This window comes from Geotrypetes seraphini, chromosome 14 (genome assembly GCF_902459505.1).
Source record: "Geotrypetes seraphini chromosome 14, aGeoSer1.1, whole genome shotgun sequence".
NCBI classification, from domain to species: Eukaryota; Metazoa; Chordata; class Amphibia; order Gymnophiona; family Dermophiidae; genus Geotrypetes; species Geotrypetes seraphini.
The window spans coordinates 60,052,486-60,068,386 of record NC_047097.1 but is presented as its reverse complement, the minus strand read 5'-3'; the positions used below and the strand labels follow the sequence as shown (position 1 = coordinate 60,068,386).

The 15,901-nt window shown below is 42.8% G+C and overlaps 2 protein-coding genes across 2 annotated transcripts in view; one reads left to right on the top strand and one right to left on the bottom strand.

Moving 5' to 3' along the window:
• Positions 1-5,580: 5,580 nt before the first annotated feature.
• LOC117348117 (proto-oncogene Mas-like) overlaps positions 5,581-15,901 on the top strand; it is a 57,938-nt gene continuing 47,617 nt past the window's right edge. The window contains exon 1 of the mRNA XM_033919819.1: positions 5,581-5,639. The gene's annotated coding sequence lies outside the window, so the exon portion shown is untranslated. The remainder of the gene's footprint in view (positions 5,640-15,901) is intronic.
• Positions 13,583-14,572, bottom strand: LOC117348119 (proto-oncogene Mas-like). Its single transcript, XM_033919822.1, has one exon. It carries the CDS (start codon positions 14,570-14,572, stop codon positions 13,583-13,585), a length of 990 nt encoding a protein of 329 aa, XP_033775713.1.

Sequence of the window (15,901 nt, the reverse complement as noted above, 5' to 3'; positions counted from 1 at the left end):
GGAAAAAACTCGATGGGACGGGACAGTAAAATGAGTTCCCATGGGGGACGGTGAAAAATCTGTCCCCGTGTCATTCTCTAGCACTTAAACCTTGCTTAGAAGTCTATACTCTATCCCTAACCATGCCTACTTTTCAATTAGGCAGTGATAGGCACAGTGGCGTAGTGGTTAGAGCTAAAGGCTTAGCACACTGAGGTTGTGAGTTCAAATCCCAGTGCTGCTCCTTGTGACCCTGGGCAAGTCACTTAATCCTCCACTGCCCCTTTCCCCACCTGAAATTCACATAAACTTTAATTCATTGTTTTTTTAATGGCATGGAGGTGTGACCTTGTGATTAGAACTTGTGCTTCAATACCTTGAGGTTGTGACTTCGATCCCAACCTGCTCCTTGTAATAGAGAATAACACGGGGACAAATTTTTCCTCGTCCCCAATGGGAACTCATTTTCCTGTCCCAGTGAGTTATTTTCCTGTCCCTGCCCCATTTTACGGGAACTCATTTTCCTGTCCCAGCGAGTTCTTTTCCTGTCCCTGCCCTATTTCTGAAAGCTCTGTCCTCATTTGGACAAGCCTCAAACACTTTAAAATCATAAGTAGCAACATTCTAGAGCTCAGATTGTGATGTCATAATGCCTCATTCCACCAATGTCTAAGCTCCATCCTCATCTGCACAAGCCTTAAATGTTTTAAAATCATGTGTCCAAGGCTTGTGTGGCTAAGGCAGAGCTTACAGGAATGAGGCAGGGACAGGAAAACAACTCGCTGAGACAGGAAAATTAGTTCCCGTGAAGTAGGGCAGGGACAGGGACAGTGACAAAACTCGTGGGGAACGGGGAAATTGAGTTCCTGCAAGGACGGGGACAAATTTGTCCCCATGTCATTATCTACCTTGTAACTCTAGGCAAGTCACTTAACCCCTCCATCGCCCCAGGTACCACAGTTACACTGTAAGCCTGCTGGGACAGATAAGGAAAATACTTAAGAGTATCAGAGTATTGTAAACTGCTTTGGGTGAATCTTTTTATTTAAAAAAAAAAAAACCAGTTAATAAATCCCAATAAATAAATAATTGAGTTTTTAATGCCATTTTCAATTAAAATGCCAATTAAGCTCAATTATATATACATTAAGTTTCGCATGCATTTCAGTTAGGCATCGCTAGGTGTCTAACAGCGCCTATTTGAGGCGCCATTTGTAGAATCTGGCCCTTAATGCATCCATGCTGAGACTAGTGTACCACATGCTAATGGGCATTGTAATGCCTGCTCATATAGAGAATAATTACCACTTAAAATAACATATCCACTGTGTAAGTATCTTAATCCTTTTCAGGGAGAAGGGCCTCAGATTCGGAGCATACCCGTAGTCCTATCACAGACTCAACTATCAGCGTATTTTTATAGCTCCATGCTCCAGTCATAGGCCCATGCCCCAATTGAATTTTTGAAACTTTTTCTTAAATAGGACTTAAATATAGTGACTAAAAATCCAAAACTTTTAAAGGTGAAATTAAGATACTAAAATTCAGTCATATTCACAGTGTATCCTTATTTAATAGGCAGCTAAATCACTTATCTCAATCAGCTTTTCTTTTTTTCTTTTTTTGGCTTCCACGTCCGGTTCTTTATTTAGCCTATTTAATGGCTGGAGCATGGAGCTATAAAAATACGCTGATAGTTGAGTCTGTGATAGGACTACACGTATGCTCTGAATCTGAGGCCCTTCTCCCTGAAAAGGATTAAGATACTTACATGCTTTTGATAAGAAGAAGACTAACCTTTTAATTTCATTAAGTGATATTTGGACTCCCATTGACAACTACTTACTATCACTTTAAATATGCGATTATCACGCATTCTGTACAAGTACTCTCGGAGGAGATATATCCCGCATTCTTATGATATTCTCTGCCAATTTCTGTACTCTGTTTTTTTTTGTTACATGATGTACTTTGTTTTCCTTTTCTTCATTATTCATTAAACAAATTGAACTAAAAAAAAAAAAAAAGATACTTACACAGTGGATATGTTATATTAAGTGGTAATTATTCTCTATATGAGTAAGTGATTTTTCGACCACTTGGGTTAATTATATTTAGCCATTGTAATGCATAACCAGAAAAAGAAATACCAAGCACGTCCCTTAACAGTCGCCACAAAAGATTTGTTAATTTATTGTGTTATGGAACGATAAGAGAGTAAAAGGACCCGTTAGTCAGATTACAACCAGTGCCACGGAGAATCTTTACCCTTCCCCATCCATAGGCTCCCCACATCTTCAATACGGTTCATAGTCAAATGCGCGCAAAACAAAAGCACGCGGACAACTGCGCAAAGACAAGTGAGCGCGAAGACAACTAGACAAATACCTGTTATAGAGCAAGTTCTAGCAAGGCCAGACCTTTACCTATAACAGACACAGTCAGGCAGCGCAAGAAAGGCGGGCTGTTCTCAGCATATATAAAAGGAGCCAACGTAACCATAGCAACGAACATGCATTCACGTGACTCATATTCGCAGCCCAAAGAAGCTAGGTAACCATAGCGATAAAAACGCACTTGCAAAACACAGTCACGTATGACAATGACGTACCTACGTAAACATGCGCGTGATTGTGTTGTTAACATTTTGTGGCACGGTCCGCGCACTTGCGCTCAATTGTCAGTTGCACTCAATGGTCTTGCGCTGAATTGTCATAGCGCTTGATTGTCTTGCGCTCAATTGTCATTGCGCTCAATTGTCTTGCGCTCACTTGTCTTTGCGCAATTGTCCGTGCGCTTTTGTCTTGCGTGCATTTGACTTGCCACCCTTCAGTACATGTCATTGCTCAATTTGTGCATTCCACCTTCACCAATTCAGGTTTGAAGCAGATTATGTAACGTGGCATGGGCGGGATAAGGGTGTTCCCTTCAAATGCATGCAGTGCTAAAGAGTAGGGCAGATCCATGCCCAACTTGCAAGCTAAGACGTACACCTGGTTTCAGTTGGCATAGCTCGTTGAACACAGAATCCTGCCCAGTCCTTCTACTGCAATTGCCTTGTGTTTGTCATATAGACATAGTATCAACTGAAGAAAAAAGTGGAAACGTAATCAAGTGTCCAAGAAATGAATCCTAAGATTAACAAATAATGTGGAACACTGAATGTTGCATATAATGTGCATTTAAAACAGAGGAGAAAAGACCTCAAAAAACCCCTGGACTACAATCAAATAGATCGTAACCAATTGGGGTTGGTTTTCATCACAGGTCAAAAACCCCTGTATATAAATTATTTAAATAATATTTTATAATTTTTATGTGAATGAATTTTTTATGATTCTTGTGTAATAATCAATATGAGATAATGATTAATTCTCAAAATCTCTCGAATAATAACATATGAGCATCAGAAAAACCAGCTTGGAAATGTAATACTGTCCAAAAATGTTAAATGCAGCTTTGTAATACCAGGCACTTATCTTAATAACCCGACGGAGGCCCCAAACAATTGTGCATTAGGCTTGGATAATACTATAGCTATGACTCTGGATTTGAAAGAGCCTCATTCTGTAAACAGCAGTTAAATTGGCAGGCGCCTATCAAAATGGTATCTGCCGCATGTCAGTCAAATGTAGGCACCGTTAAAAGAATTGCGCCTATCGGCGCCTAAATTGTCAGTATATTAGGCCAGGGTTTACCAATGTGTAAAAGACACCCACCAATGCCTACCTCATACCATGCCTACACTCCACCCCTAACCATGCCTATTTTTCAGGTAAAATCAAAAAACTCTGTGGAGTGACGATGTTCCCAAATGGACTTTATTTGAAAGTATCAAAGTTCCAAAGGTACACTAAAATCATCCACATAAAATAATTCCATCCACATAAAAGTAAATCATCCACATAAGAGCCTTAAAGGACCTAGTCCGCTAGGGATAGAGGACCCAACACGGTCCGCGTTTCGACAAAAGTCTTCTTCAGGGGTCCCTGGGGGTCCTATAAAGGTGAGTACATGGGAAACAATTGTGTGGTGCAAGCAGTGTCTCACTTCCGGTTCACCACACAATTGTTTCCCACATACTCACCTTTATAGGACCCCCCAGGGACCCCTGAAGAAGACTTTTTGTCGAAACGCGGACCGTGTTGGGTCCTGTATCCCTAGCGGACTAGGTCCTTTAAGGCTCTTATGTGGATGATTTACTTTTATGTGGATGGAATTATTTTATGTGGATAATTTTAGTGTACCGTTAGAACTTTGATACTTTCAAATAAAGTCCATTTGGGAACATCGTCACTCCACAGTATTTTTTTGGTTTTCTCTGGATTTTCTTCTTTGTGGATATTTTGGGGTCAATTCCTTTTGTTTTATTTTTCAGGTAAACCAGGGGTGTCAAAGTCCCTCGTCGAGGGCTGCAATCCAGTCGGGTTTTCAGGATTTCCCCATTGAATACGCATTGAATTTGCAGTGCATGCAAATAGATCTCATGCCTAGTCATTGGGGAAATCCTGGAAACCCGACTGGATTGTGGCCCTTGAGGAGGGACTTTGATACCCCTGCGGTAAACTGTGCATCAAAGTACAACTTTTGCAGAAAGTATGTGCAAACTTGCTGGTATTCAACCGTTGGGTCTTCAGAATGCCAGTTGCGTCAACAGACGCAAACTGACTGGACTCCTCATTAGTCCCCCATTGGCTTATTTTATGTACTTATAAATAATTTATTTGATTAAATAGTGTTTTAATTCACTTAATTATATGATGTGTCAATTCATTTGTTCAGTCTTCTATTTACTTATTAAAGTTATGCGTGTTCAGTTCATTGATAGAACAGCTAAATACACTCAAAGTTAGCATCCATGTACTTAGCTTGCTTAACAGGTGAGCTTTTTAAGGCAAAATGCGGATAAACGCTGACTGAAACATACTGCTGCTGAAAAGGGGGCAACTGGCATTCTGAAGACCAGCGAGTTTGCACATACTTTTTGCAAAAGTTGTACTTTGATGCATAGTTTTGTATGATCGACTTTTTGAACATTATATTATTATAAAAATTGACAAGGGATTGTTTTACAAAATGGCACAAGTTAACAAAGATATTTTTTTTCAGGTAGACACAGGTAGGCATAGGCCTTGCTAGGTGCCACATGGATATTTGTGTCTTTCTGCCTCTGACTGGTGCTTTCAAGGGATTCAGAGAATCCTCAGCCTGGTACAGATTTTTTTTTTTTTTTGTACTTTTTTGCTTGATGCAGTTTGATTGGTTGAGCAGACAACTTTTTTGCTTGATGCAGTTTGATTGGTTGAGCAGACAGCCTGTTTAACCAATCAAACAGCATTGAGCAAAAAGTAAACAAACAAAGAAAAAAAAAAAAAAGCATAGCTGGGCTGGGGATTCTCCCAGCCCCCTGAAGGCATGTCTATGAATTTCATTGGTTGAGCTGCCTGCTGCCTGCTCAGACAATCAAATTGCATGAAGCAAATGTGGTGCACCCTCAGGGGATTCAGAGGACTCTCTGAATCCCTTCTGCAGGTCTTGAAGGGCAATGCTCTAGTTGCTACTGATTGACATGTGCCTGCTGCAGGGACCAAGAACAAGAAGCTTGAAGGTAGCAACACTAGCAGCTCCAGCGCCGCTTCATACATATCGGGCACGGGAAGGTGAGCAGAGGGGAGATTGAGGGAGGGCGTGTCAGGAAGGGTCAAGATGTTCATTCTTGCCCCAGTCAGCTCCCGGGGCAGGCAGCAACACTAGCAGCTCCATTGGGCTCAGGAAGGTGAGCAGTGGGAGATCGCCTCTGCTTGGTTTGAGAGAGAGAAGGAGGGAGAGAGTGTCAGGAAGGGTCACCGTGGCTGGCATTAGGGGGGAAAAACAGGGCAACTGTTCTGAGCCTCACAATTCCAGGGGGCCCTGTGACTAGGCATTTTTCCCCCAGCACAGCCCAATATATGTGGCCTGCAGCTTTCTTCTCTCTTTACCCCTCCTGCTCCTGGCAGTTCAATAGTGCTCACTAACCTACCTCAATCGCTGTCGACAGAGACAGTGCAGCCATTGGAAGGAGCTGCCCTGGGGCCTCAATCTTCCCCTTGATTTATTTTTTTTTAATTCTTTATTTAACCCCTTGATGTGTCCTACCTATGCAGAATAGGAAGTTACATCTGAGGAGGCAGGATGCAACACAGGGAAAATTGAAGCCCCGAATCAGCTCCTTCCAATTGCTATGGTGTCTCTTAAGGCAGGTGGATTTGCATGTGAAAAGGAGGTACAACAAAGTGCTGCTCTGCTGGACCAGAAGGGAGGGACAGACAGGGAGAGGGATAGATATTGGACCAACTTGGAGAGGGAAGGGAAAGAGGAGAGGGCTGGAGCGATTGGCTGACTGACAGAAAGGGGAAATGATGCTGGATGGAAGAGGGGGAGATACACTGGAGACCTATGAGGGAGACATACTGAATTGGGGGATGAGTGGGATGAGAGAGCACGCTATCCTGGCTCCAGGGTAAGTAAATTAATAGAAACACTTTTAAAAATAGAGAATAGTGATGTTCCTGGAATCCAGTGGATTATAGGACCCAAGGCAATATGGTTTCATTAGAGGCAGGTCTTGTCAGACAAATCTGATCGATTTCTTTGACTGAGCGACCACAGAATTGGATGTATTTAGATTTTAGCAAAGCCTTTGACAGTGTTCCACACAGGCCTCTAATAAATAAACTGAAAGCCCTCGGTATGGGCACCAAAGTGATGTCCTGGGCCATGAACTGGACCAGTGGAAGGTCACAGAGGGTAGTAGTCAATGGAGATCGCCATAAGGTTCGGTTCTTGGGCCTGTTCTTTTTAACATTTTTGTAAGCGACATTGCTGAAGGGCTGTTAGGTAAAACTTACCTCTTTATTTTTTATTTATTTATTTGGTTTCATATCCCATCTTCCCAGGAGAACTCAGAACATGTTAGAAGCATACATATATAGTAAAGCCTGGTAAAATATGACATGACAAACATGGTACAGTGTGATACAGCGTGACGAGCATTACATGACAACCATAGGATGGCAGCTTAGTATGGCACTAACAAAAACGAAAAAAGGAAACAAAACACAAAATGAAAATGCCTTTAAACCTCGAAGGTGCTCAGAACCAATATGTGGTAAGAAAGTGACCAAACCCCTGTAAGGGCTTTCAAAGAGTCTATCAATTGCACCATCTTCAAACGGTAGAAAGGTATTTAAATTTTGATGAATATCTTTTTTTACTTTTTTTCCTTCTTTTTTTTCTATTAAATGTCCATTTAAAGTGTCCAATGCTTAAGTGAAAACTATGATCCTCAAAGTAGGCAAAACTTAACTGTGGGTATTTAGGAAGCCAACTTGCTACAGCAGGTCCAGGGGTCACTTTCTTACCATATGTTGGTTCTGAGCACCTTCGAGGTTTAAAGGCATTTTCATTTTCATTTTGTTTTTTTTGTTTTTGTTAGTTCACAGTCCTTTGGGAACTTTCTTTGTTTGAATTTCACCCTGTTGTTATATTGGAGCTTAGTATGGCAGACAGTCATATATACAAGCTTAGCATGGTATGATAAGCATAGTATTACAAGTGTGGCAGACATCGTATTATAGTATTATATATATATATAAACATATAAACATAGCATGACACACAAAGCATGGTAAACATAGTATTATATACACTGTACACATGTAGCATGGCAAAACAGTTTACAAAACGTGGCTAACCTAGTATGACATGATGCTAAAATCTGCAATAGAGCAGACAGCTGAAATTTGGCAGCTAAGATTTAATGCTAAGAAATGCAAGGTCATGCATTTGGACTGCAAAAACCCGAGGGAACGGTCGAGATCGACGCAGTGCTTTAAATTGACTTTTCCTTCACCTCTGCGTGTATTCCAAAATAAATTACATGAATCCACCTTCACATTCCAAGGGCCCAAAGTTTGGAATGGCCTCCTTCGGCTTCCTGCTTCAACTGGACATGTATTGCAACTTTAAGAAAATGCTAGAGACCTATTTCTTCTCTTTGATCCCAATAGTCTCGAAAAGCATAGACATTCTACCTTTTATCTATATTCCGCTGTTTGTGATCTTATTGTAAACCTCATTGAAACTTTGTTGAAACTTGAGGTATAGAAGAAAATGTATGATATGGTTGTGCACGAAAGAGGAGCGGGACTTGGCTGTGATTGTAGGTGATGATCTTAAGGTGGCCAAACAGGTTGAAAATGTGATGGCAAAAGCCAGAAGGGTGCTGGGGCGCGTAGGGAGAGGTTTGGCCAGTAGGGAAAAGGAGGTATGGATGCCCCTGTATAAGACTCTGATGAGACCTCATTTAGAATATTGTGTACAATTCTGGAGGCCGCACCTTCACAAAGATATAAACAAGATGGAGTCGGTCTAGAGCAGGGGGTCTCAAAGTCCGTCCTTGAGGGCCGCAATCCAGTCGGGTTTTCAGGATTTCCTCCATGAATATGCATGAGATCTATGTGCATGCGCTGCTTTCAATGCGTATTCAGGGGGGAAATCCTGAAAACCCGACTGGATTGCAGCTCTCAAGGAGGGACTTTGAGATCCCTGGTCTAGAGGAAGGCAACTAAAATGGTTGGTGGTCTTTGTCATAAGGTGTATGGGGACAGACTTAAAGATCTCAATATGCATACTTTGGAGGAAATGGGGGGGGGGAGGGGGTAAGAAGGAAGATATGATTGAGAAGTTTAAATACCTATGTGGCATAAATCAGTGATTCCCAACCCTGTCCTGGAGGAACACCAGGCCAATCGGGTTTTCAGGCTAGCCCTAATGAATATGCATGAGAGAGATTTGCATATGATGGAAGTGATAGGCATGCAAATTTGCTTCATGCATATTCATTAGGGCTAGCCTGAAAACCCAATTGGCCTGGTGTTCCTCCAGGACAGGGTTGGGAACCACTGGCATAAATAGACATGAGGCCAGTCTCTTTCAGTTGAAAGAAAGTTCCAAAGTGAGAAGGCATGGGATGAAGTTAAAAGGTGATAGGCTCTAAGAAAACACTTTTTTTTTTTTTTTTTTTTTTTTAACAGAAAAGGTGGTGTGGAATAGTCTCCCGGTAGAAGTGATGTTAAATTAAATTTTTATTAATATGTACAGACAATTTCCAATTAATTGAACCAGGTGGACTTTAACCTGGCTTGAATTTGATTTCCTTGTGCCTCAACACCTGAATGCTTTGAAGTAGTTATACTCAAAAGAATTCTCTGCAGTCAAGACCCGACATGTCTTTCAGTTTGGTGATTATATTACACTAGACCAGGGGTAGGGAACTCCGGTCGTCGAGAGCCGTATTCCAGTCGGGTTTTCAAGATTTCCCCAATGAATATGCATGAGATCTATTTGCATGCACAGCTTTCAATGCATATTCATTGGGGAAATCCTGAAAACCCGACTGGAATATGGCTCTCAAGGACCGGAGTGCCCTACCCCTGGTGTACCTCATGCCAACTCATTGTTGATTGCAACTCATTGTTGATTGCAAGCACAGAGAGCGACTTGGCAAATACTTCCTTAGAGCGTGCATTGGATACCACGGCGCCTCTCCATATAAGTTCGTATGGTGCTATTATTTAATAAAGGATTCAAAAACACCATAGAAAAACCCCAAAAGGGAAGAGTACAATAACTCCCAACCCCTTTCAAGGTGGATAGCAGCAGAAAAAATGTACTAACTCATGGGTAGGGAACTCCAGTCTGCGAGAGCTATATTCCAGTCGGGTTTTCAGGATTTCCCCAATGAATATGCATGAGATCTATTTGCATGCACTGCTTTCATTGTATGCTAATAGATCTCAAACATATTCATTGGTGAAATCCTGAAAACCTGACTGATTGTGGCCCTCAAGGAGGGACTTTGACACCCCTGCCCTAGATGTAGCCTATTGACTAAACTCCTCCAGGGACTATTAATGCTGTCTATTGTGACCGGCAAGTGGCCTGTCATGTAAAGCAGTGGCCACCAGAGGGAGCTCGATGACCAGAGATGGCTGATATAGAGATGGCATATGCCCAAAGGCCACTGCTCTGGGGGGTGCTGTTTCCAGGAAGAGAGCCAGGGAGGGCCAGGCTTGTGTTCAGTGAGAACTACACTTCCCAGGAGGCGTGGGGCCCAAGGGTTAGTTCTTTGGGATTCTGGGAAGCCAGGGGAAACCCGGGACTGGAATCTGCTAGAGATGGGGAGATAGAACCTTCCAGCAGCCTTCAGAAGAGGGAAGGCTCAGAAAAGGCACCCTGAGTCAGCCAGGGGTGGGTCCCTTTGAGGATCTGCTCCAGAATTTTCTCAACCCCTAGATAAAAGCAGGTGGATTTGATGAGAAGGAAGGGAAGAAGCCTATTTGATGTTGGAAGGAGCCCTGGGAGAAAGATGGTTCTGCAAGCCCTGAGTGAGGCTGGATAAGGAAAATGGACATTTACCAGAGGTCTGCTCACAGAGGGAAAGTCCAGTGAGGATTAGAGAGTAAAGGTTTTCAGCTACCTGTCTGTATTATAGGAGGAGCAGTGCTGGAGAGGGTAATAACCCAGCACTGGTTTGATAGATAAGTTGCGTGGTTACTGTAGGAATGCTAGGAGAAGTTAGAACCCCCCTCCCCTACTAATTTGTACTGGGTTAAATGTTGGGGATTACAGTTCTGCAAGTGGCCGGTAAGTGTGGGCAGGACTGGAACAGGGCCAATTTGTTAAAGGCCTAGTTAATTAAGAGGAAGTATCTGTGAGCCAGGATACAGGATAGCAGGGGAGGACATTGTGGGGAACAGATAAGCAGTGAGGTGGGGGGGGGTATTTTTGGTCAAGAATAATATAATTGGGTAAGGGAAGAGTAAAAGCCTGGCAATGTTTTCCGTTGAACGTTTCCTTTGACTATCACCCTAGGAGTGGAAGATGACATGTGAGAGAAATGTTATGAAAAGTGTTAATGTCATCCAGGGTGTGTATTACTGCTAGGAAACTCGGAAAAGGCTGTTCTGAAAATCAGCTGGTAAAATACTGGAATGCTAAAATGCTTGGAACCGATTTAGCGACCATCGCTAAGGGCACGGTAAGTTCTGAGAATCCTCCTCTGAGGTGTTTTTTTTTTCTCAGAGGTAAGAACTCTGGCTGGGGCGCGGCTGAGCTGGTCCAAGATTAAAGAAAGTCCTGAGACCTTTTCACCCCGTTAAGACTGGTACTAGATCCAGGTGAGGGGGTTTTTTTCCCTCAACTTTTTCATTTGTGTCCCAGCAGTTCACAATTTAACTGTGGTACCTGGAGTGATAGAGTGCTAAGTGACTTGGACAGGGTCACAAGGAGCAGGCTGGGATCAAACTCACAACCTCAGGGGGGCTGAGGCAGCAGCTGTAACCACTAGGCCACTCCTCCATTCCATAGTATTCCCCTTCTCTCTGGCCAAGCAAACAAGCCCTCTTGGTGCTTCTGTCAAACCGAGGTACTCTGTATAGCTATAGCCCATAGTGCAGGAGTGTCAGAGTCCCTCCTCGAAGGCCGCAATCCAGTCGGGTTTTCAGGATTTCCCCAATGAATATGCATGAGTGCATGCAAATAGATCTCGTGCCTATGCATTGGGGAAATCCTGAAAACCCGACTGGATTGCGGCCCTCGAGGAGGGACTTTGACGCCCCTGCCATAGTGTATTGGTTTATAAGTTGCTTTATATCGTCTGCATCTAAGGATCTGCAGATGGTGGAAGTTTCCAGAGTCTAGGCGGTCACATCAAGTTCTGCTGTTGGGCTATATTTCTGTTTTTAATAAGTCCTTTGTTATTCAGCACTTCTAGCAAGAACTGGGCTAAAAAAAAAAAAAAAAATCCCGTCTTCTACGAAACTGCGCTAGCAGTTTCTAACGCGGGGAGCCGTGCTGCTGCCGACGCTCATAGGAACTCAATGAGCGTCGGGAGCAGCGCGGGCCATTCAGCGCGGCTCTCTGCGCTTAAAAAAACACTAGCGCGGTTTCGTAGAAGAGGGTGGTAAATCTCATACCAACTTATTTTATAAAATGTTTCTGTCTCTACAATCTTGTTTATCTTGTTACCAATTCCAGCAGATTAATCACCTCAATAGGTTGTAAGAGCTTTCCCTCTGCGGTTGGGGGTTACATAAAAATATGTTTTAAAAAACCCACATTTGTCATTGAAGAATAGATTTGCTGATCAATCAACGAGTTCTACTGGTAGATGAGAAAAGGAGGCTGATTTAAGCTAAAATAAAGAGATGAGACATTTGCAAGATATGTCTTAAAACTGTTGGAACAACCATTAGGCAACCAGTTATTATAATCCAATTTTAATAGATCTTTCCAGTGTAATAATGTAAATTTGACAGCTATTAGTAATAATTTTTTAAAAAAATAATTGTGCCTTATAAGTACCTAACTCAGTTAAGGATAGTATTAAAATCTCCACTTATAAGAAATGATGACTCCCCATTCTCTATAATAAAACTCTATGCGCGCATGCACACTTACAACGCCGTGATCCCTGACAGCGCGATGTGCGACTCTGTGGCCGTGTTCGATTTTTGTCGTGTGTGGCGGCTTGCGGCACATGCGGCAGATTGAGCGGCGGCAAGAGCAACGGCAGGAGGGTGTCCTTCGGCCTGGACAAAGCCGACTGGGTGTGGGTGCTGCGAGGCATCCGGCTGCTACTGCTGCATAGGGAAGTGGAGGGGGAGAAGGAAAAGGGGCTGCTTTGGGGGGTGGCAGCAATCTTGGTTTGCTTGGGGGGGGGAGGGCCAGAGAGAGATAGGCAGGGGGTCAGGGAGAGAGACAGACAGAAAGAAAGAAAGACAGACAAGGGGCCAGGGAGAGACACAGACAGAAAGAATGACAAACAGACAGGGGGCCAGAGAGACAGACAGAAAGACAGCGGCCAAGGAGCAAGAAAGAAAGAAAGACAGACAGACAGAGGGCCAGGGAGAGACACAGAGAGAAAGAATTACAGACAGACAGGGGACCAGAGAGACAGACAGACAGACAGCGGCCAAGGAGAGAGAGAGACAGAAATAAAGACAGACAGACAGACAGCGGCCAAGGAGAGAGAGAGACAGAAATAAAGACAGGCAGACAGAAAGCGGCCAAGGAGAGAGAGAGGCAGAAAGAAAGAAAGACAGACAGACAGCGGCTAAGGAGACAGAGAGACAGAATGAAAGACAGACAGACACATCTATTCTAGCACCCGTTAATGTAACGGGCTTAAAGACTAGTAAAATAATAATGCATTAGCTATTTCATCATAGAAAACAGGATTATCCCCATTAGGACCATAAATATGTAAGACTGAAATTGATTGATCATTTATAAGTAGAGTTACTTTAAGCCATCTTCCACACAGGTCATTATGATGTGATAGCACTGTCACATCTGGACAATTTTATATTAAAATTGCAACCCCATTCTTTATACTATCTGCTGCTGAGAATAACACTGCCAATGATCATTTAGTCTTAAGTTTTAAAGACTCACCAGCAGACAAATGTGTTTCCTGGTGCAACACAAGGTCTGGATTAAATTTAGATATATAATCTTATTGTATTTTAAATTTTCTCTTGAAATCCAAAACTCTCACACTTCACCCCCTACTTACATGCAAGTTAGGGGTCTCTTCCTCATTCCTTGTTTCCTCTTCATCTTTGAAGACTCTATGAAGAGCCCCCTTGAGACCTTGAACTTCCCTGTTATGCCTTCCAACCAGGAAGTATATGAAAGGATTGACGGCACTGTTGATGGAGGCGCAAAAGATAGAAAGGTAACACACCACAAGAAAAGAAACAAACCTGTGTGAAAGAACCTGAAAATACCACAACATATTTAAGATCTGAACAGGTATAGAAAATATGAAGAAAATAATAACTGTGATTATGATGACCATGTAGAGTCGGGATGAAAAACGTCTCTGGGAAGTCCTCCAGATTTTGATGATAAGTGTCAGACTGGAGAAGACCATGATAGGAGGAATCAGCAGCAAATAGAAGATAGCAATGAATATCTGCATAACTGTACAGTCCTGTGACCTATAGATGTAATCTTCTTCACTACAGATGATACATTCCAGTGCAGTCAATAGGACAGAGGACATCCACAACAGGGCACATATAAAGGAAGACTGATGCTTTGGGCGTTGACATCGATGCCAGATTGGGAAAAGGACAGACAAACACCTTTCCACACTGATGGCTGTCAAGAGAAGCAGACTTGTGGTAAATCCAAAGAAAAACAAGAGGCGCAGAATAAATAAGGCATTAGTTACAAAATAGGAGACCTCTACAACAATGGGCACAAATAATATATAAAGAAGTGCCACAAAGCTACTGAGAAGAATTGTAAGGTCTGCCACAGCCAGGTTCAGAATGTAGACAGTGAATTTGTTGCGTTTTAAGCTTAAGCAGAGAAACCAGAGAACAATCCCATTCCCAGCTATTCCTAAAAGACAGATTAGGAGAGATGGACAGGATAGAGCTAACATCAGGATGAATAAGTCTCCAGTGAAATTCCCTAATTCTGTTCCATTGAATCCTCCTTGTCCTGTGGTGTTGAGTGACCCGATGTTTGGTACTTCCATGGTAAGATCTCCAGGACACACAGCAGGATCTTGGCTGTTCTACCTACAAAAGTAACATCGAACAACCTTACTTTAGTTTGTGTTTACTAAATGGAACCCTAGAAGGCACCATTATTGGTTGGCCTACATTATGATTTGAAATAGGTTTTCAATACCATGATTGGCCATAGTGCTATCTGAAACTTGAACAGCCCTACTTTTGGATAAAATCAGAAAAATAAGTTGCATACTGATATAAATAGAAGCTTATAGAATGAATATAGAAACCATGGAACCAGTCACTTTCTCTCTCTTATGATCTGGGGAAATCTGGGAGAAATACACCTTCTTTTTACCCTGGTTGCTGCAGACATGTATTAACTAATGGAACTCATAAAGGTAATATAGTCGAGGACTTTATTGTCTATTGTCTTTGGGAGATGAGGAAATCGTGGCTGCTGCGGATGGGCAGACTGGACGAGCTCTTTGGCCTTTATCTGCCATCATGTTTCTATTGCCAACTGTGCTGACTGATGCAGAACTGAGCCCTATGACTCCATGTCATGACAAATAACTCCATGTCAATGGGAATAAGTTGAGCCAATCCTGATCTGACCTCATTAAATGCATGCAGATGTAGTCTTGCTAGAAAACTGGAACTACATTTCCATGCATGCAAAGGGCATAAAACTAAGGCTGACTCAAGAGTGGCCTAGTTCTTAGAGCAGACACCTCAACACCCTGAAGTCGTGAGTTGGATTCCCACTACAGTTCCTTGTGACTCTGGGCAAGTCAATTAACACTTTGCTCCAGATACAAAATAAGTACCTGCCTCAATTTTATAAACTGCTTCGATTGTGTGAAAAAGTACTATCTAGGGCAGTGGTTCCCAACCCTGTCCTGGAGGACCACCAGGCCAATTGGGTTTTCAGGCTAGCCCTAATGAATATGCATGAGAGAGATTTGCATATAATGGAAGTGAGAGGCATGCAAATCTGCTCCATGCATATTCATTAGGGCTAGCCTGAAAACCCGATTGGCCTGGTGGTCCTCCAGGACAGGGTTGGGAACCACTGATCTAGGGGATGCACTAAACTTACCGATTGTCACTAAACCAGTTTGATCGGTTTTGCGGTCGATCAAGTTTCCCGACCTGATGCACAAAACTGCTGACCATGTGTTTCTCTGAGCGATCGCTCATTCTCTGATCCAGCCATGCAAATTACCCCATTAATATGAAAATCCCATGCAAACTAGCCCACCGATTGATGCCCTAAAATCCACGCAAAATTGTGATGGCTCCTACCGACCCGAAATAGCTGACTGCTGCAGACCTGTCTGTTGTGGGGG